Below are 22,663 nucleotides of genomic sequence, written 5' to 3'. Positions count from 1 at the left end.
GGAGTACGTATTTCCCACCGACATTACATTTATGTTCACACACTCATTGCTAGATGTCGGTGCTCATACTTTTTCATTGTATCATCCATGCTAGTTTAATTTCCTTTTATGCTTTCTTCTTGTTTGCTTGATAAACCTTAAAAAAACCCAAAAAATTAGTTTTAGCTTTTAATCAGTTTAATTTCCATGCTTGTAGTAGTAATTAAAAAGAAAACCCACAAATATTTCTTGTTCTTCTTTTGCTTGTTGGGAGCTTTCCCGTGTAAATAGTTTTATTTCTTTTCTTTTCTTTGGGGGTCGATAGGAGAACACCATAATTAAATTGTTGAAGTGGCTCTAATATGCATACTTGTTGATCTGACAAAAGAGCCCATATTGCCCTGTCTTCTCCTGTTTATTGAATGCTTGCAGATTCCAGCTTAGTCCAATGCACGTGCACTATTATTATTATTCACACTATTCGGTCGTGCAAGTGAAAGGCAATTACGACGATATATGATGGACTGACTGAGATGAGAAAAGCTGGTATGAACTCGACCTCTTTTGTTTTTGTAAATATGATTAGTTCATCGTTCCTGATTCAGCCTATTATGAATAAACATGTTTGCAATGACAACTAGAGATCATAGTTTCTTATGACATGCTTGATTAGCTATGAGTTATAATGGTTTACCTTGCATGCCAACATGCTATTAAAATGGTTATGATGTGGTATGATAGGGTGGTATCCTCCTCTGAATGATTTAAGTGACTTGACTTGGCACATGTTCATGAATGAAGTTGAAACAAAATCAACATAGCCTTCACGATATTTATGTTCATGGTGGATCATATCCTACTCATGCTTGCATTCGGTGTTGATTAATTTTAATGCATGTTCACGACTGTTGTCGCTCTCTAGCTGGTCACTTCCCAGTCTTTTGCTAGCCTTCACCTGTACTAAGCGGGAATACTGCTTGTGCATTCAATCCCTTAAACCCCAAAGTTATTCCACATGAGTCCACTATACCTACCTATATACGGTATCTACCCGCCGTTCCAAGCAAATTTGTATCTGCCAAACTCTAAACCTTCAAATAAATATCCTGTTTTGTATGCTCGAATAGCTCATGTATCAAGTAGGGTTGTATGTATCTTCCATGTTAGGCGGGTTATTCTCAAGAGGAGTGGACTCCGCTCCTCACTCACGAGATAAATGGCTGGTCACCAGGATGCCCAGTCCCATGCTTTATGCGAACTAAATCAAAATAATTGCAAACAAAACTCCCCCTTGGACTCTTGTTAGTTGGAGCCACTCGTTGTTTCGAGCAAGCCATGGATTGATGCTTGTTGGTGGAAGGGGGAGTATAAACTTTACCATTTTGTTTGGGAACCGCCTATAATGTGTGTAGCATGGAAGATATCGCCATCTCTTGGTTGTTATGTTGACAATGAAAGTATACCTCTCAAAATATTATTCACCTCTATTTCAAAACCGAGCTCTGACACCTCTACAAGTCCCTGCTTCCCTCTGCGAAGGGCTTATCTATTTACTTTTATGCTGAGTCATCATCCTCTTATTAAAAAAGCACCAGTTGGAGAGCACCACTGTCATTTGCATTCATTATTGTTAGTTTAAATTGAGTATGACTTGACTGGATCTCTTTTACCATGAATTACAATGTCTAGTCAGTCCTTGGTCTTTAAAGGTGCTCTGCATTTATGTTTTGTGGTCTCAGAAAGGGCTAGCGAGATACCATCTTGTTATATCATATTATGATTATTTTGAGAAAGTGTTGTCATCCGAGATTTATTATTATTGCTCGCTAGTTGATTATGCTATTGATATGAGTAAACTTGAGACCTATGCGTTATTGTGAATGTGGTTAGTTATAATCTTTGCTGAAAACTTGAATGCTGGCTTTACATATTTACAACAACAAGAGCAAACAGAGTTTGTAAAAGTTTTTCTTTATCACTTTCAGTTTGTCAACTGAATTGCTTGAGGACAAGCAAAGGTTTAAGCTTGGGGGAGTTGATACGTCTCCAACGTATCTACTTTTCCAAACACTTTTGCCCTTGTTTTGGACTCTAACTTGCATGATTTGAATGGAACTAACCCAGACTGACGTTGTTTTCAGCAGAATTACCATGGTGTTATTTATGTGCAGGAGCAAACGTTCTCGGAATGACCTAAAACTTCACGGAGCCACTTTTCAGAAAATAAGAAAAATACCTGCAAAAGATGAAGGCCAGGGGGCCCACCACCTCTCCACGAGGGTGGGGGGCGCGCCCCCTACCTCGTGGCCCCCCTGTTGCCTCTCTGACTCCAACTCCAACTCCATATATTGAGTTTCGGGGAGAAAAAAATCAAAGAGAAGAAATCATCGCGTTTTACGATACGGAGCCGCTGCCAAGCCCTAAAACCTCTCGGGAGGGCTGATCTGGAGTCCATTTGGGGCTCTGGAGAGGGGAATCCGTCGCCATCGTCATCATCAACCATCCTCCATCACCAATTTCATGATGCTCACCGCCGTGCGTGAGTAATTCCATCGTAGGCTTGCTGGACGGTGATGGGTTGGATGGGAGCTATCATGTAATCAAGTTAGTTTTGTTAGGGTTTGATCCCTAGTATCCACTATGTTCTGAGATTGATGTTGCTATGACTTTGCTATATTTAATGCTTGTCACTAGGGCCCGAGTGCCATGATTTCAGATCTGAACCTATTATGTTTTCATCAATATATGAGTGTTCTTAATCCTATCTTGCAAGTCTATAGTCACCTATTATGTGTTATGATCCGTTAACCCCGAAGTGACAATAATCGGGATACTTACCGGTGATGACCGTAGTTTGAGGAGTTCATGTATTCACTATGTGTTAATGCTTTGTTCCGGTTCTCTATTAAAAGGAGGCCTTAATATCCCTTAGTTTCTGTAAGGACCCCGCTGCCACGGGAGGGTAGGACAAAAGATGTCATGCAAGTTCTTTTCCATAAGCACATATGACTATGTTCGGAATACATGCCTATATTATATTAATGAACTGGAGCTAGTTCTGTGTCACCCTAGGTTATGACTGTTACATGATGAACCGCATCCGGCATAATTCTCCATCACTGATCCATTGCCTATGAGCTTTCCATATATTGTTCTTCGCTTATTTACTTTCCCGTTGCTATTGCTATCATCACTACAAAATACAAAAAACATTGCTTTTACTACCGTTACCTTTTGTTACCGTTATCACTACTATCATATTACTTTGCTACTAAACACTTTGCTGCAGATATTAAGTTTCCAGGTGTGGTTGAATTGACAACTCAGCTGCTAATACTTGAGAATATTGTTTGGCTCCCCTTGTGTCGAATCAACAAATTTGGGTTGAATACTCTACCCTCGAAAACTGTTGCGATCCCCTATACTTGTGGGTTATCACCGGCCTCGGGCTTCACCCTCTCCCCTAATCTCTGGTACCAGGATAGACGCGTTTCAGACAACGAGAACGCGGCCCTGATGATCCGTCTTTCTGTTGAGGAAATTGAGATGGCCATTAATTCTTCCAATGTCAATTCGGCCTCGGGCCCGGACGGGTTCTCGATCCCTTTCTTTAAGTGCTTCTGGCCCTCTCTCCGCTCGCTGGTGTGTAAGATCATACAAGGGTTCTGGCTTGGTACCGTTGACATCTCCCGTCTGAACTATGTTGTTCTTACCCTCATCCCCAAGACCAAGGGTGCTGACTCCATATCCCAGTTTCACCCCATCGCTTTGATTAATAACTTTGCTAAATTTCCAACGAAAGGCATGGCGACTACGCTAACCCAGGTGGCTTGTCGCATTATTAAAGGCAAATACATTCTCAACGGTATCCTTTGTTTACATGAGATTGTTCATGATCTTAGCCAAAGGGGCTCCAATGCCTTAACTCTTAAACTCGACTTTGAGAAAGCCTATGATTCAGTTAGTTGGGATTTCCTACGCCACGTTCTTCTTGCTAAGGGCTTTGACCCAGGTGTTGTCCATCGGCTCATGCCACTGGTTTCTGGTGGCCATACAATAGTGGTTGTAAATGGCTCTGTTAGCAAGTTTTTTGCCAATGGCCGTGGCCTTCGGCAAGGGGGTCTGACTTCTCCTATTTTGTTCAATTTTGTTGCTGATGCGCTATCTTGCATGCTGGACAGGCAGCTTCAGTCGGCCATATCTCTCCTGTGATTTCTCACCTTCTCCCTCAGGGTCTCACTCATCTCCAGTATGCAGACGACACGATCATTCTAGTAGAGTTGAATGACTCTTGTATTGCCAACCTCAAGTTTATTCTTATATGCTTTTAAGCCTTATCGGGGCTCAAAATCAATTTATCTAAGAGTGAGGTTATTGTTACTGGAGTAGACGAGGCCGAAGCGCCGCGGGTCTCCCAGCTGCTCAATTGCTCCTTGGGAGCCTTTCCCTTCAAGTATCTAGGTCTCCCTATTTCCCCTTGTCGTCTTTGTTCTAAGGAGTTCAAGCCTCCGGTGGCTAAGGTGGGGAATAGAGTCTTACCGTGGCATGGCAGATATAATACTTCTGCCGGAAAAGTAGCTCTTGTTAACTCTTGCCTCTCCTCCTTACCAATGTTCACTATGGGCTTTTTCACACTTTCCAAAGGCACCCATGCGGGCTTTGATAAATATAGAGGGGCCTTCTTTTGGAACTCCGCTGAGAACAAACGTAAATACAGATTAGTTAAATGGACACCATATGCAAACCTAAAAGCCTCTCCTCTCCTGCTTTGATAAATATAGAGGGGCCTTCTTACCGTGGCATGGCAGATATAATACTTCTGCCGGAAAAGTAGCTCTTGTTAACTCTTGCCTCTCCTCCTTACCAATGTTCACTATGGGCTTTTTCACACTTTCCAAAGGCACCCATGCGGGCTTTGATAAATATAGAGGGGCCTTATTTTGGAACTCCGCTGAGAACAAACGTAAATACAGATTAGTTAAATGGACACCATATGAAAACCTAAAAGCCTTGGGGGGCTTGGGATTGTCAATACACAGGTCATGAATACTTGTCTCATTGTGAAATGGTGGTGGAGGATCATGACTGCCAACCCTGGCACTTTATGGCTTGAGATTTTAAGAGCAAAATATTTCCCTAATGGCAGCCCCATGTTTGCCTCGGCGACCGGGGCTTCCCAGTTTTGGAGTGATCTTGTCAAAGTTAGGGAGGTGTTTTGCCTACATGTTAAATTTGTGGTTAACGACGGGGCCTTGACTCACTTCTGGTTGGATTGGTGGACTGGGGATGCTCCTCTTGCGTCCTCCTTTTCGATTTTGTTCTCTTACTGCTCTGATACCGAGATCTCAATCTCTAAGCTCTCGCACAATGGCTGGGACCTGGGCCTTCGGAGATCCCTTTCTCCTGTAGAGTTTGGTGATTGACACCGTCTCACTGCTATGTTCCATGCGCTCTCGGAGGAGGTGAACTTTGTTTCCTGGCCCCACTCCGTGTCTGAGAAGTTGTCTGTCAAGTCCCTATATAACCGGATCATCACTGGTTCCATTTCCTCGAAATTCAAGCATGTATGGGCGGCTAGTGTTCCCCCTAAGATCAAAATCTTCCTATGGCAGGCCTTCCGGGGCTGGCTTCCTTCTACCGACCAGATATAGAAAAGGAATGGGCCAGGCTCTGCTCGGTGTGCTCTGTGTTCTTCTCTTGAAGACTCTAATCATATATTCTTCCATTGTGCCATGGCTAAGTTAGTATGGGGGTGCATTCGTTCATGGTATTCTACCTCTTAGGCACGTGGCTCCTTTGCCGATGTTTGGTTGTTGATGGCAGGGCTGAATGGCCGGTCTAGGAGAATATTTTGAAGTGGGTTGGGCGCTCTGGACTACTCGGAACAAGTTTACCATCGAGGGTGTTTTCCCCAACAAGCATGTTGATGTCTTGTTTAAAATGTCTATCTTATTGTAGCAGTGGAAATTATTGACTAAATTGGTGGATCGTGATGGTCTAGAGATGCTGATCGACAGAGTGCGGGTGTCTGCCAATTTGTTATCTTCTCCAGTCGTCAGCGCTTCGTCGTAGCTGCTTTGACATTTTGTGCGTAGGTGTTGGCCTGCGTGCCCCTCTGTCATATTTGGGCATGTGTGACATTAAACTGTTGCCCTCTAGCTATTCGGTGTGGGTTGTTTCATGAGACATTGGGTGTTCTGTGTTGACCTGCTAGTTGTGAACCTTTTTCGTATGGCTTTATCTATAAAGTCGGGCAATCGCCTTTTCTATATGCGATTCAGTGGAAAACTCATATGCACGTGTGAAATGATAAATGGATAAAATAAATGTTCCTAATCTTGCCTCTTGGACTAGCTCAAGTGTTGTTCGTGATCACGTTTTTCGGATCTTCGGATATCGTTCAGTGTAACAATAGTCCTAAAACAACATTGAGATTATGACGTTGGAAGAACGGTCATATTGAATCGACCCAAACTTGTTTGCTATGAATTGAGATAATACCGTCTATAATCAATTGTAATAACACAGAGTGTTAACGTGTGATTTTTCTCCCTAGACCATGAGAGTATCATGGTCACTTCTTACCGTACAATGGACTTTGGGGTTGCTCCAACGTCACGTGTAACACGATGACCATAACGACAACTTACAGGTTCATCGAAAAGTTTGATAAGGGACTAGATAGCTTGAGAGTGGCATTTTCTCCTCCGATGATGGAGAGATATTCTTAGGGCCCTTTCGATGTGACGACATCCATCATCGTATGGCCAAACACAGGTGAATATGTCACGGAGATGCCGAAACACAATAACGAGAAAGAAGAACAAAACCGGTAATGAGGATTTCGGTATAGTGAGCATAGTGAAGACTCGGGAGGATAGCGATGCATCCCGGGTTTTGTGAAGTATCACGAAGCAAAGGGAACATCACATGATAACCAACGGACGTCCATGGTCCCACTGCCGGTCATTGAACGAACAGTTTTGTTCATGTATATGGGTTACTAAACCTACGGGGTCACAAGCTTAAGGCAATCACGATCTGCTGAGTGTTAGTGGGACGGGAGCGATGAGAAAATATATTTGTGCAATTGTTTCATGAATATTTGGAATACTTTCGAGAGGATCCGGAAGCATTTCGGGATCACCGGAAGGGTCTCGGTGAATATCGGGTAATACCGGGTATTCCCGATAATTATATATAGGTGGAAAATGTTTCCGAGGATGTTAAATTATATAGAAAATGGTCTAATATTCATTAGAAGGCTTTTTTAAGTGCAACTAATCCCCGGGAGGTAACTCACAACAACATATACCTCATTGAACTAATGTCCATTTAAGATAAATATTTCAGGATGTTCAATGATTGGCATGGCATGGACTAGAGATGTGGTCCCCTCAAAATGCTAAGGAAAAGGATTGGAAAAATCTCAAGACTCTACATTGAGTCCATAGGAAAGCCAATACTGTTAAAAGGGGATGAGGTGTTGCTTAATGATCTATTTGCTCAAAGTGCTTAGTGATATTGCTCCAAAACCCTCAGCCACTTTCTCTATCCAAATATGTCCAAACCCTAAAACTCCAACTCGGCCCCACCGATATTTCCTACCTGGAGCCACCGAGTTCATATGGACTTAGCCACTTCCAAAACCCTAACAATTCGGATCCACCGGTATGGATCTCGGTCCTACCGAGATGGCCTTGCCAGCTCTCTGTTGCTTGTTGCAATTATTTCGGTCTCACAAAGATGTTGCAGTTGGTTGCACCGAGATGGCTTGACCGATTCTCTATTGCCTTATTGCTTCACTTCGGTCTCACCGAGATGATGTGATCGGTGCCACCGAGTTGAGGTTTGCCCTAAGCCCTTGCACATCGGTCCCACCAAGATTCCTAAAGTTCATATTTTACACAGATCGGTGCCACCGAGTTTTCTGATCGTGGCCACCGAGATAGGTCAAAAGTGTGTAATGTTTGGATTTTGTGTGGAGGATATATATACCCCTCCCCCCTTCTTCCTCACTGAGGAGAGACATCAGAACGTGCCTACACTTCCACCATTCATTCTGAGAGAGAACCACCTACTCATGTGTTGAGATCAAGAGATTCCAATGCTACCATTTGAACCTTGATTTCTAGACTTCCCAAGTTGCTATCCACTCAAATCCTTCTTCCACCATAGCCAAATCCGTGAGAGAGAGTTGAGTGTTGGGGAGACTATCATTTGAAGCACAAGAGCAAGGAGTTCATCATCAATACACCGTATATTACCTTTTGGAGAGTGGTGTCTCCTAGATTGGTTAGGTGTCGCTTGGGAGCCTCTGGCATGATGTGGAGTTGAACCAAGAAGTCTGTAAGGGCAAGGAGATCGCCTACTTTGTGAAGATCTACCCGAGTGAGGCAAGTCCTTCGTGGGCGATGGCCATGGTGGGATAGACAAGGTTGCTTCTTCATGGAACCTCCGCAGGTGGAGCCCTCCATGGACTCGCGCAGCCGTTACCCTTCATGAGTTGAAGTCTCCATCGACGTGGACGTACGATAGCACCACCTATCGGAGCCATGCCAAAAATCTTCGTGTTCTCCATTACGTTTGCCTTCTCCAACCCCTTCCCTTTACCTCCATATGCGATGTTTTAAATTCCACTGCTATACTCTTAGAATTGCATGTGTAGGTTGATTGCTTGACTTGTCGTAATTGCTAAAATCTGCCTACAACTAAAATTGGGAAAAGGAAAGATTTTTATTTGGTCAAGTAGTCTAATCAACCCCCTCTAGACATACTTTCGACCCTACAAGTGGTATCAAAGCTTTGGTCTCCGTAAGCCTTGATTTCCAACATTTTGGTGATCATAGCCTTGGTTTCACAACATAGGAGAGTATGACGTCTAGTTAGGGTAACTATCACCGTAGATGTCCTTATTTTGATAGTACACATTTTGCTAGTTGGCGAGGCGTAGGGAGCACAGTGGCTACGCGGGCGGCTAACGACGGCGATGGCAGAAGCGACTATGGCGGGAGAGGAAGCAGCAGCGCGTGGGGGAAGGAAGGAGTGAGGCCAAGGGAGGCTAGGGTTTCGGGGGAGGCCGCAGGGGTTTGCTTGTAGGGGGGTGGGGGGCTGGATGGCCTCCACGCCTCCAGGTGCGGCCATAGATGGCTACCACACCTCCCTGCCTCACTGTAGCGAGAGGTAGAAGGAGGCAGAGGTGGGAGTTGGGCTGGGGTGGAGTGGGCCGCATACTTTGCTAGCACAATAGGTCATTTCTCCCTTTTCTTTTTATTTCTGTTTCTATATATTCCTTTACTGTTTTGCAATTTTAATTTAATATTAAATGATTTTTGTTGCATGTGAAAACTAGCACATAAATACTAGGCCATATTTTGAGTTAGCACAAACAGTTACAGTTTATTTTGAAAATTCTAAATATTTATTTAAAATGAAATGTTTCAACTAAATGTTGCTGGCTCTGTTTTAAATAGGTCAAAGGCATTTAAGTACTTTAAAAATGTTGGTTTCTCCATGACAATTACTCGGTGATTATTTGCAATATTATGAATATTTTTGTTTGCATTTTTAAGATGTAAATTTTTGACTTGCAATTTAAATTGAATTTGGCTTTGATTCTGGAAAAGTGGCAATTAGCTTAGTAAGCATGGTGACATGGTATCATTAGGGTGAGGTTGCTGTAGCATGACACTGGGGTGTTACATTAGCCTTATTTTCAATACACAGTAAGCAGGTGGCAAACAAATAACTAATTACAGCAATAAGAGATTGGCATCTAGTTCGATCAGATAATTCTTCCCTGGGCTGTGTTTGTTTGGGGTTAAGAGCTGGGTTATGGAGGTTTATGTTAACCTGACCAAAGTCTTTCAGTCCTCTTAACACAGGACTAAATCGGCTCACCATAATTAACTCTTCGAGAAAAGTATTCCCCGGACCCTTGAACTATCAAACAGAAAAGACTGCAGCTCCTTTGTCCTAAGGAAAAACAGACCTTCCAAAATCCTTATCCAGATAATTTTTACTCCCTCCGTTCCAAAATAAGTGTTATACTAACTTTAATACAAAGTTGTATTAAGTTTGAGACACTTATTTTGGAATGAAGTACTTTGGGATTGTCACATATATGCCAGACATGGGATTGACAGAGGCATCCCTGCCCAGCCAGAGAGAGGATACCTCCATTGAACATTATATAAGCAAAAAGGAGAAAAAATGGAACCAAATGTGACTAACTAACTGATGTATAGATTGCAAAAATGTTCTATGTATGCATGCATTACAATCAGAGGCGCTCACAAGGAAAACAAACATGACCAACTAATTGATTATTAGGATTAAAAATGAGATAAAAGGAATGCACTATGTACTTCAACTAAAATAAGAAAAATGACTAGACATCCAGAGGCCCCATCGCCCTGATGCCTATGTTTCTAATATCTAGTTTAATGCTTTATCTGGCCACTGAATCAGTATCAGTAACCTAGAAGACATCATTTTCCATAGTAATTCATATTACAGAACTCATTTTTCTGTGATGTGAATATGAAAAGGAACCTAAATCATTGTCAGAGATACTGCATACTTCCAAATTGCATCTCATTTGGATCATAAACACTCAATTATTCAAACCTAGAAGGATAAAACACCTATCAAGTATCAACCAACCAATACCACTAGGATCAGAACAAACTATACACAGAGGATAGAGCACCTATCAAGTATCAATTGACATCCAATATCACTAGTATAAAAAAATTATACACAGCAAGCAGAACAAACCTAACATAATGATGGTGATTGATCCAGGCAACACACTCCCTTCGACAATCCCCAGGATTTGCTTCCACCCATGGGGAAGTGAGTCACCCAACATGGCAGCATCGACAAACTTCCTCCGCTGCCTCTAAATCCCCCACTGCACCTCCAATGCAAACGCATTCATGAATCCAGCAGCTCGGATTCCAGAGCATCATGTCTACTTGTCTAGTGGGCAAAGTTTCCACTGTTGACCTGATTAGTAGGTTCAACAATAGCTTCCATACAAGAACAAGGGATGTTTCTACGAAGTAAAAATGGGAAAGGAGGAAAACTGAACTTACTTTCTACCTGTACCAGATTAGAAACTGAAAACAGTTGAAGGGACAGCAATAAACCTTTTTCAAATAAAGACGAGCAGGCTCTAAATTAGTTAGCAACAAGAAATCATATAACTGAAGAATAATGCGATGTTTCTCAGAAATAAACATCCTTCACATCAACTCAACGTTTAACACAGATGAAGTTGTGGTTCCTACAGATAAGCATGGAATGATAAAACATTAACTAAAATGATTAGGCTACATCCGCCCCATAGCCGACTTTACAGCATCCACGATTCTGAAGTAATGGTAGAACAAAGCAGATTGCTCGCCCTCCAAGCCATCACGATGGTGCCTGTTGCTGCCGGCAAGGTTGTTACATGGGCTGCCCCCAATCACCAAGTCAAAGCCGCCAAATCTTCTAACAAACGTTGCAATTCTATCGTCAGTAAGAGATTTTACATCAGCAATCTCAATTAATGTGCCAGTTTGAGTCTGATCCCACCAACCCCTCAAAATCCTCCTATTAACTTCGCCTATCTCAACAGAAACTACTGTCTTCATGTGGATCCCAAGCCTGTGCAGTGCTACCTCTCCTCCTCCAATACCAGTGAATAAAGATAGCACATTAACACCATTGGGATACATGTCCTTCAGCACTGACAGGTGATAAGCAACGGTATCTACTTGGAACGAATTGCCAAGAGATTTGAACCTCTCTGTTTTGCCAACTCCCCTTGTGTGGTCCCTTGGAAAACCAAGCAGGTATTCTACCTCATCCGGTTCCAAATGAGCAACTTTGTTCTTCCCAACCCAGACAAGATTCCATTTTCTGCACTCATCCATGACATACTTTTGAACACTTTTAGGTGGTGGATTGCCTGAGCTTGCAAGAGCACATTGGATTCTTTCTGTCAATTTCGCACTTGACATGCTTGTCTGCAAACAATTGAGTTGCCTTCTCGGATCCCAAGAAGGCCACCACTTCTTGTAATGAGGAAAAGCCTCAAATATAGTCTTTGGAGGGAGAGGCAGGAGAGGAAATCTGTTCTCAATTGGCAAATTATGGATATAGCCTCTTTTTCTAGCAGCTGCACACAAGTGCTTAGAATCCACAAACTCTGGCTCAATGTCATACAGGAATCTTGAAATTGTCGCCCATACACCTTTTGGAGCTAGTGCCACATTTTCATAGTAGAAGAAAGGTGGCCCAATAGCTTGTTGAGGAAGCCGTCTGGTCACTGATCGTAGCCTATCATTAGGCAGGTTAAATCCAATCATTGGATTTGGGAGAGGCATTGGTTCTTCATGGCTACCATCCAAGGGCCGTCGATTTCCTTGTGCTGCACCTCCATACCGCTTCCGCCTTTTCTTGCTCCCTTCCATCAATCTTGCTCTCTTTCTCCCTCCCAAAGAATCAAAGCAGCTACCAGTAACCTGCCAAATTATACACAAATTCCAACATCCTTGCATCAAACCAAAAGAGAGAAACCACTTTTTTATTCGAATATACAGTCAAACCACAAGGTACCTCATAGTCAGACAAGTTCCCATAATGACAATCTCCTGCAGCCTGTGATGCATAGACTGAATCAACTAATACAGTGAGAGCGGCATCCACACCTAGGAAATTTCAAACATAAATATACAGCATAAGGTGCCTTCTCCATGAAAGCATGACTGTCAGGTAACAACTTCAAAAAAGAGGCATACCACATCTGGTAATAGCCATATTTGCTTCATCTTCAGGAAAGCCCATGTCTACTAAGGACTTGATCTTGTTGTCCTTCTCTGACATCTCTCTTAGGAAATCCTGCACAGAGGCAAAGCAAAAATAGAAATTAGAAAATAATTTATATATCTCACTTCCTTTTCAATGCCAACTAAGTGACCAATGATAGGGAAATACAAGTGCACAACAACATCTACAAGGGCACAGAAAAGGAGGGCTACAGCTAATCAATGATCAGGAAATATGTAACACATTTCTTTGGAAAGCTCCTACTAAGACTAGAAATTCCCCGATAAAAGCTAAAGAGGAAAAAGAAAGAATATGGTAGAGAAATTTGACATGGCGCTCACTAAACCTCCACAATATCTAACAAGTCACCCAAGAAACAAGAGAAAAGAAAATGAACAAGAATCAATGAGATCGTTTAGGAACCCAACTTGTTATTCTCTGGTGCTGTTTGAGAATGATCCAAACACAAAAGTTAATGTATGCATGAACACGAAAGCTGGTGGAATAGACATCAAACACTCCATATTCTTTCCCTACTTGTTATAAATCATTACATATAACCAGGTCTTCTGAAAACATATATATCTAGCCATGAATAGCATTGAACTATACAATATTATCTTCACTCATTTTATTTGCATAACTTGTAGCATGATCTATGATTTATACACACTAATATGAAATTTTGTAGCATAAATGGCCGTAACACCCTTTTTGCCCTCATCCCTAAGCGCCATGCTAATAGCCGTACAGTTCAAGATGCGCTGACCGGGAATTGCTGGGTGCAAGACATACAGGGCACTCTCTTGGTGTTGTCCTGCCCGAATATTTGGATATATGGGACCTTGTGTCCAGTGTGGAGCTCCAGAATGATATAGAAGATGAGCATGCTTGGAGATTTGCTGGGGATGGGCAGTACTCGGCAAAAAAGCTTATGAAGCTTTATTTATTGTTTCAGCTGGTCTGGAACTTTGGAGGTCGATTTGGAAGTCATGGAGCCCTAAGAAATGCCTATGGTTGGTTGCCCATAATAGATGCTGGATGGCTGGCCGCCTTTCTCGGAGGGGTTTGCCACATCCAGAATGCTGCCTGTTATATGATCATGAAGAGGAAACAATAGATCACATCCTTGCCTCTTGTGTCTTTGCAAGAGACCCGGTCACTCTTCTTTAGACATCTAGGTCTCCCTGACTTCGCTCCCCAATCACCATCTGAGCTTTTCTTTGATTGGTGGCTCAGAACCATCTCTATGGTGCCATGTTCGATGAAGGCTGGTTTGAATTCCTTGATCAATCTCTGTGCTTAGATGATTTCGAAGCATCCAAATGATTGTGTCTTCCACGGGAGTTCGCGTAGTGTCCAAAGGGTGCTGCTGGCTGTTAAAGATGAGCCGCAACTTTGGTCCATGGCCGAGGCAAAAGGCTTGGCCGGGCTGGCCATGGAACAGCCTTAGTTTGGTCATGCTTGAGTGTTGGCCATGGTTTTTTTTCTTTTTTGCTTGTGTGCGTCTGTTTTATAGCTGTTTTAGTGGGTGTGTGGGTGTCTTTGTACTCTATGTACACTTATTCTTCTTAATGCAATGATGCACAGCTCCTGCGTATTCAAGAAAAGAAATGTTTCGTTATGGGATTTGCTGGGGATGGGCAGTACTCGGCAAAAAAGCTTATGAAGCTTTATTTATTGCTTCAGCTGGTCTGGAACTTTCGAGGTTGATTTGGAAGTCATGGAGCCCTAAGAAATGCCTATGGTTGGTTGCCCATAATAGATGCTGGATGGCTGGCCGCCTTTCTCGGAGGGTTTGCCACATCCAGAATGCTGCCTGTTATATGATCAGGAAGAGGAAACAATACATCACATCCTTGCCTCTTGTGTCTTTGCAAGAGAGACCTGGCCACTCTTGTTTAGGCATTCTTAATGCAATGATGCACAGCTCCTGCGTATTCTTCTTAGTTGAAATTCCTAGTGGCAAAACAGAGCAGTGGGACATAACCAATGGCATAAATAATAAAAAACCCTTCTAAATTAGTGACTCTCTATATGTTTCTGGAAGAACATCTATGGATCGAATCCCTCCTATTTCTCAGCTCTAACAGGTAGGTGTTGCTCTTCTGAGGTTGGCCTTAGAGGGAAGTTTGATGCAACTAGTCTGGTACCTGAAGTTCTCTCAGGTGATATGATTTTGTGTAAGTGAAAGTCAAAAGAAGAATCTCGAACTATGTCATTTAAGTTTTAAGGCCTTATCATCCTACCTGCACACTAAGTTTCCAACCCCACTTTGATTCTACTGAGACAAGATGATAGGCCACATCACTAACTCTACTAGCAGTGCAAGATAGATTTATTTAGGTCCAGCTATATTCTTGCTTCTTTCTTTAGTATTCAGCATTTAGCTTGTGCTACTTCCAAACCCTTCTGAGCTCAGTTAGATTATACCTATATCTTAGACTATATAAAAATCCAAGAGCATATTTGTCATGTAAATTTGCATCTCTGAAGGTTAAAGCACATGTATGGGCAATATATTCTCTTGGATATGATCATATGAAACTCTTGCATAGCACCCATTAAGAAGAGAAATCATAATAGAGCTGCTCAACACATGCATATGGCAAAGATTTCACATCATCACATGTATCAGCATACATATGATCAAAGATTTCTCAGTTACCGAACTAATGATAGAGAATCAACTACCTCATCACCAGAACTATCAGGGTTGGGCTCTCTCCCATCAGCATCATCGTCTCCATCCCAGTTTTCAAAATCAAAATCATCATCATCTTCAACACTCTGGGGGAAGCAACCAGAAGTAGAGCAATTACCCGCTGCAGCGTCATCACCCAGTGTCTGCAGTTCACATAACCAATTGTAACATATAATTCTTGCCACCGTGCAGCAAAAGCATCATAGGATAAACTAAGTAGCAGAATCATATGGACAAATACCTTATATGTGAGAAGTAGTTCCAGCAATGCATTTGCATCACTGTGCCCTGAAAGCAAAAACCTGGTTAAAACAGGAGGGCAAAGGCACAAAAAGACAATGAAATGAAATTGATTAATTTCAGTATTACCAATCTCCTTAATTCCCTTCAAGACCATCTCTTTCGGGAAACCCATTAACACATATCCCTCGACTAACGAAGTGGGTGGTGCTTCCTCATTGGCCCACCCATTAGAATCCTTTAGACAGTTGCATGAACAAATATCACACTATGATCATAATAAAAAATCCTAGCTAGCTCTTGTTCAAAAAGACATAATTTTCTATCAAGCACTATCCGCCGTACCAGCGTGGAAGGACCAGCGGCATCCAAGTTCCTGAAGGCCGGAGCCGATGAGGGTTCAGCCTCACCATCACTTTCCCACTCAAACTTATCACTATCATCGTTATCGCTAGTCCAGTCCTGTGACATGTCACATGAATTATCAATACTGAAAAAAAAAACTACCAGCAAAGCAATTATAAAGAGTAAAATAATACAATTGAGGAATTTTACTGTGCCACAAGCCCAAAACAGCAAGATATCAAAATTGAAATCTCTATCGAAATCAGCGCAACCAAATTCAATTCTAGAGTCTAAAAGGCTAGATCACACCAAAAAGGAATAAAATACCATTTGTTTATTATTGAACAAACCCCCCTCAACCTCCGTCCTCCGGTCACAACAAGACATCAAGCTAATGCCAGAAGAGTATACATCAGTACAATTAGAAACATCGGTTATGGGGATGCCTAACAAACTTAAGAGTGAACATTCAGAGGTCTGGAAGAAAATTTCTCTGGGAACTAGAACACATTATGAATAAGAGGGCATTTATGGGACGACACTGACCAGATTGGTAAATCTGAAAAGGTGATCAGATTAAACAGGTTTGCCCATTTTGTCATCTGGAATAAGATTAACCAAAAAAGACACTACTGTAGTACAGCTTGGCGGTGCATGCATCAAACTGATAAACAAAGATACTTTGCGGTCCAAATTAACTGCTCAAATGCATGAGATGAAGTGCCAGAGAAGTAAGAATTTTGGACCATATGGGTGGACCAGTGTAACACAAACTAAAACCGTATAGTTCCTTATGCTATATGCCTGAATTCTGATCACAAGAGTGTCAACATGTCGTCATGAACGACATATGAAACAAGATCATGCACGACTGAAAACGAAGGCAAAATCAGCACAGCCCCATTCAACTCTACGGTCCAGAATGCATCAAGTATAAGATTAAAAAAAGGATTGAATGGACCATAAAGAAAAGATACACATGAGAGTGTCCTATGAAGAAGGCATTCAGTTTGTGCTGCGCACAATCAATATTCAATCTTTCAGTTGTGAATTCACCAGAGGCTGGGCTTTATCCTCCTCCCGGAAAAAGAAAAAAAATGGTGTTGTGAATTCACCTATGCAGATCAATATTTTGACAAAGTATTGCAGCAGAGTATTTGGCGTAATCCATTCATGACCTATGTGCGAAAATGCAGACAAGGACCAGCGAGCTGATCACATAGTACAAGAAACAGACTGAGGAGCTGACGAGACGATGTAACATGAAATCCGGTGACTGCTATATTCTGAAATCAGCACAGGCCGAGGCCGATCCAATTCTAGGGTCTGGGACACACTGAATCCCCTCTTAGGTGTGACAACTGAGGAACGGGGGGCATTTTTTCGATCGAAGAAACCGAAATAACCTCGCGTGCGAACCAAATCGTCAACGGAGAGATACATCACCAATAAATAAAAATGCGAGATCTTCCCGACATCTGGGGTGGTTAGTTTGTTCGATTTGCGCCGTAGAAAAGAGAAAGGATATCCCTTTCCGAGTGTTTCGAGTCAATCGAAATTGGATGTCGTGCGCAAGGAGTCCTAGGTAGAAATCCTATGAAATGCAATCCTCACATAAAGATTAATAAGCATTCCATTTCTCAATCGAAAATCCCTTGGATCATAGGGCCCAGAGACCGCCGTAACAGAGGAAGGGGAGGAGAACCTACCACCATTGTTGATCTGAGAAGATGCGCCCCCTCTGGGCTCTGGCCCTCTCTTTCTCTCTCTGCGGTGAAGAGAAGGAGGATGAGGACGAAGGAGTGAGCACGAGGGAGAGCGGAGGCGGAGGTGGAGCCGCGGAGGAGAGCACGACGGCGGAAAAGCAGGCAAGCACACGAGGAAGGGCGGAGGCGCAGGAGGAGAGCGCAACGGCGACGGCGGAGGAGGAGGCGAGCACTGGGGAGGGCGGAGGCAGATGAGGAGGAGAGGGCAACGGTGACGGCGACGGAGAGTGGGAGACGACAGCGGCGCGGCCTCCTCTGCCCCTCTGCTTTAGACGAGGGGCAGACGAGACGAGGCTGCGCTGCACAAATGTGCTGCCCTTTGTGCGGCGTGCTAGCACAAGAACGTTTCTTCGGTTTTCTTGGCGAGAGAATGAAGACAGGCGCCCGCCGTGGTTCTCTCTTGGATGTGTCGCTGCGCACCCAGGGCTGGTTACACAGTTTCTGTGCGCAGCGCACATCTTAATGCATGAATGAGGAGAGAGAGAAAAAGCATCTCACATTGATTATAATAATAAAGGGCATCTTCAAGCGTATCAATGTATGGTCGAATATTTAGGGGACAGTGATATTCAAAGTCTATCAGAATTCAAGTCATAGACTTAATCGGTGCTTGTATTTTTTTTATTTCAGTCATTTCAGAATGTGTGTTTAGTAGGAGAGGAGATATCTTCATCGACTACGGGGATCTTTTGGAGGTGATCAAAAAGGTAAGGTGTGCATGCATGCGGTCATAGGGACGAGTGTATGTGTGTATGTATCACTGTATGTGTCGATACTGCGTTTAAAAAAAGTCAGCCTCCAAAAATATATTCTATTTGTCAGTTGTCATGGACTAATCTTGAACAGTTCGTGGACACTAATGCGGCAGCGGTCATCCAACATGCGTGCATATATTTCAAAGCAAAACTAAACAAGATAAACGAATTTCATACAAAATGGATGGTATTCATTTAAACCGAACCAAATTTATTATATCTTTGAAATGTTTCAATTAAATGGAATCAAACTATACTTTTAAACCTAATATAAATGATCGCCGGCCGTTGGAGAATGTTTCCAATAGAAATGGTTTGCTTTTGTGCATCAAAATCAAAAATTAATCTCACATATACATATAATTCAGAAGAGTGTGTTTCACCTCCTGTCTTTCCCTTGTCCGGCAAGCTTGACGGGCGTGAGCCCCAAAAAGTGCATCAGCAGGAGGGCAATAATAGGAGTGGCCTTCCTGGGACCCAAGCCTTCCTCACCAGAGTTCACCCTATTGATGGCGCTAGACGTGGACGGGTCAGCCTCGTTACCGTGGTAGCGTGGCACGATCGTGATGGCGGCGCGCCCACCGCACTGGCACCGTCCGCGCCCGCTTGCACCTTCTTTTTGGCCACCTCCGCATCGAGCTCCGCAAACAGGGCGTCCCTCTCCTCCCGCAGGACACACAAACGCCATCGCTCGCGACGAATCTCACGGACGGTGCACATGGACTGGTACAATGCCCGCTGCTCATCCAGGAAGTCTGGATCCTCCGCGGCCATGACTATGACAGCATCGTCGTTTGTCATCTCGCTGGCGATTTTCCCCTCCGCGAGTCGATGATCGTCGAGGAGCCGAAGGTTGTAGCTTTGATCCTCTTACGCCTACAGAAATGACGACACCGGTGGCGCCTGCAACTCTTGCGCCATTACAGTGTTGAAGTGCGCTCGCACCTACTCCAAGGTGATGTTGGCATGGACCGGCGAGGGCGGTGGCGTCAACGCCCCAGTGTCGGCCAACTCTTGCTTCTGCTTTGTCGAGAGCCTCTCCCACATCTCTTTGACGGTATTGATGGAGCTAAATCCATCAAATCTCAGATAGGGGGCCCCGAACTAAGGTTCTTGAGATGATGGTAACAAGCACATGAGTTTTTACCCAAGTTTGGGCTCTCGGAGGAGATAAAAACTTACGTCCTCCTTGTGTTTTTATTGCTTTTGGATGGAGTACAAAGTACAGTCAGTCTAATCTGATATTGTTGGGTGTACTAGCCTTACCCCTCGGTTTATATAGGTACCGAGGAGTCTAGGATTACATCTAAGTCGGCTACATACAAATAGGACGAGTTGTAGTAGACTTCTAACATCTTGGAATATACAACTGTAAGTGCATCTAGTGCCACCCCTAGTTGGTTTTGGAGTATTGACGACAAATCTGGTTGAGGGACTAATGTGTTTGTGAGAATTGCAGGATAACACAGGTAGAAGTCCCTCATTGATTCGGTTTTCCTACCAAAGATGACCCCTAAAAATGTATGAAGACATTGAAGTCAAAGGTGGTATGTGAAGACATTCACATTGAAGACTATGACAAGAGAAGACATCGCGTGAAGACTATGGAGCGCGAAGACTTAGCAGTTTCGTCGTTCTTTGTTTTTTCTTTGATGAGTCATAGGAACCACCGTACTGTTAAGTGGGGTCCAAGAGAACCAGTCATAATGACTGAAGTGATGCTTAACCAAAATCCTATTTCTTCGAGTGAAGACTATGAGAGGAAATCTTATTCAGAGTTGGATAAGTCAGCTTTGCTTGTAGCCCAAGTAAAGTTACCGTGTGTGTTTGAAATCTGGCCGTTGGAACACGTGTCAGTTCCTTAGTGACCCAGGGTCATTTCGGACAAATCAGGTCGGGTTGCCTAGTGGCTATAAATAGCCAACCCCCTACAACCATAAACGGTTGGCTGCTCAAAGTTAGTGCACGGCTTTTGTCGTTTGAGAGCAACCCACCTCGAAGCCTTTGAGAGAGAATTCCTTGCGAGGATAGAGCCCTAAACACCTAGAGCCAAAGAGTGTTAGGCATCACTTAAGTCTTCCTGTCTGTGTGATCTGAAGACTTATTACACTTGAGGACTGTGAATCCTCCAGCCGGTTAGGCGTCGCGTTCTGAGCATCCAAGAGTCATTGTGGATCGCCGGTGAACGAAGTCTGTGAAGGTTTGGAAGTCTACCTTGAAGACTTACCAGAGTGATTGGGCGAGGACTGGGTGTCCTTAGCTCAAGGGGAATAAGGTGAAGACGCGGTCTTCTGAGTTGAATCTCAGCCTCCCTAACCAGACGTACAGTTGTCACAACAACTGGAACTGATCCAACAAATCATTGTCTTCAACGAGTCACTGGTTTCATCCTTCCCTTTCCTTTACTTACTGTTGGCCTGGTGAAGTCATTGTATGATTGCATTATCTTTTGTCTTCACTGAGTGACTGCTTGTTCTGATTGGCTTCACACTATCTTCCTACCTGATCTATACTGCCTAGCTGCTATTAGTCATTGTGCTTTCACTTCATTGAATACTTGACTATGGCTTGCTTAGTGTAGTCTACCTTCCGCTGCATGGCAATGGGTTTATTTCTATCGTTTGTCTTCGAAACTTCCATGTTTTGAAGACTTTCATAAAAATTGCCTATTCACCCCCCCTCTAGTCGATCACTAGCACTTTCAACAACAATCTTCGAGAGCCTTCCCTTCATACGCAATGGGCAGCTTCGATGGCCCACTGGTGAACCGACATGGAGTCCTCAACTCAGCCCATCAAGCCGGGAGACGACGTTTTGAGAGACCCTCCAGCCAAGACACCGTCAGTAACCCCTCCACCAGTCTTCAAGTCTAGACACACCTCGGTCCATCCTAACTGTTCTCCTTCTTGGGTCATCGGACTTAAACAGGTGCACCTAGCTCCATTCTAACTGTTCTCCTCCTTGGGTCATCGGACTTAAACAGGTTCAACGAACCTTTCGTTCGAAGACCCCCTCGAAGACATTCCCTAGCCGAGAAACATACCGAGGAAAGCAACCAATGCAATATGAAATCTGATGACTACTATATGGTGAAATCAGCAAAAGGCCAAGGCCGATCCAATTCTAGGGTCTGGGACACACTGAGGAATGGGGAAACATATTTTTGGATCGAAGACACCACCAAAACATCGCATGCGAACCAAATCGTCTACAGAAAGATATGTCACCGATAAAAAAGAACGCGTGAGCTTCCCGAGATCTGAACTGGGAGTTGTTTTGATTTGATTGCCATAGAAAACAGAAAGGATCTTTCGGGGTGTTTAGAGTCGATGCAAACTGAATGCAGTGCAAAAGAATTCTCAGGATGGAATCCAATGAAATGCAATCCTGACATAAAATTATTCAACGGGCCATTTCTCAATCGAAAATCTTTTGAATCGGAGGGCCCAAAGATGGCCAGGACAGAGGAAGGAGAGGAGATCTTCAGTGGCGGAGACAGGGGGACGAGCAGCGGGCAATTCCTATTTAGCGTTGCATGCGTCGGTTTGTACTATTTTTGCTAACCGGCGCCTGCAGCTGCTACTCGCGGGCCAGCCCATATTTAATCTTTCTTCTGTTTCTTGAACTCTACAAGAAAACTGCAAAAAATACGCTCAAGATAGGATTCAAACTCCGCATCGTGGGTTACAAGCGATCGACATCTACCTCACTAGATGCGATGACTTACACGTTTCTCATCCATTTCTTCATTTCTCTTTTCCCTTTTTCCTTTTTCATTTTATACATTCCTTTTCTTTTTTCTTTTTCCAAATTCATAATTGTTTTCTTCAAATAGATGAACTTCTTTTCAAAATACATGAACTTATTTTTTGAAACTTGTGAACGTTTTTTTAAATTGATGAACCTTTTTCAAAATCGATTAACTTATTTTTCAAAATTTATGAACTTTTTCTCAAAATCGTAAACTTGATGAACTTTTTTCAAAATCGATTGACTTTTTTTCAAAATTGATGAACTATTTCCAAATCTGATGAACTCTTTTTCAGATTTGATGA

The 22,663-nt window shown here is 43.1% G+C and overlaps 1 protein-coding gene across 2 annotated transcripts; it reads right to left on the bottom strand.

The window, feature by feature from the left end:
- Positions 1-11,163: 11,163 nt before the first annotated feature.
- LOC125509578 (DNA (cytosine-5)-methyltransferase DRM2-like) lies at positions 11,164-18,261 on the bottom strand. Of its 2 annotated transcripts, XM_048674571.1 has the most exons (9): positions 17,797-18,261; positions 16,415-16,478; positions 16,088-16,204; positions 15,872-15,980; positions 15,744-15,790; positions 15,493-15,645; positions 12,771-12,870; positions 12,589-12,680; positions 11,164-12,494 (listed from the first exon to the last, which is right to left on the bottom strand). In XM_048674571.1, exons 2-9 carry the CDS (start codon positions 16,472-16,474, stop codon positions 11,316-11,318), a joined length of 1,857 nt encoding a protein of 618 aa, XP_048530528.1. In that variant the 5' UTR covers positions 16,475-16,478; positions 17,797-18,261; the 3' UTR covers positions 11,164-11,315. The 2 variants fall into 2 exon arrangements, with proteins under 2 accessions (XP_048530528.1, XP_048530529.1); XM_048674572.1 differs by lacking the exon at positions 16,415-16,478.
- Between the last annotated feature and the right edge of the window lie 4,402 nt (positions 18,262-22,663).

Source organism: Triticum urartu, chromosome 5, assembly GCF_003073215.2.
Source record: "Triticum urartu cultivar G1812 chromosome 5, Tu2.1, whole genome shotgun sequence".
In the NCBI taxonomy this organism is placed as follows: Eukaryota; Viridiplantae; Streptophyta; class Magnoliopsida; order Poales; family Poaceae; genus Triticum; species Triticum urartu.
This window is presented reverse-complemented; position numbering and strand designations above follow the sequence as displayed.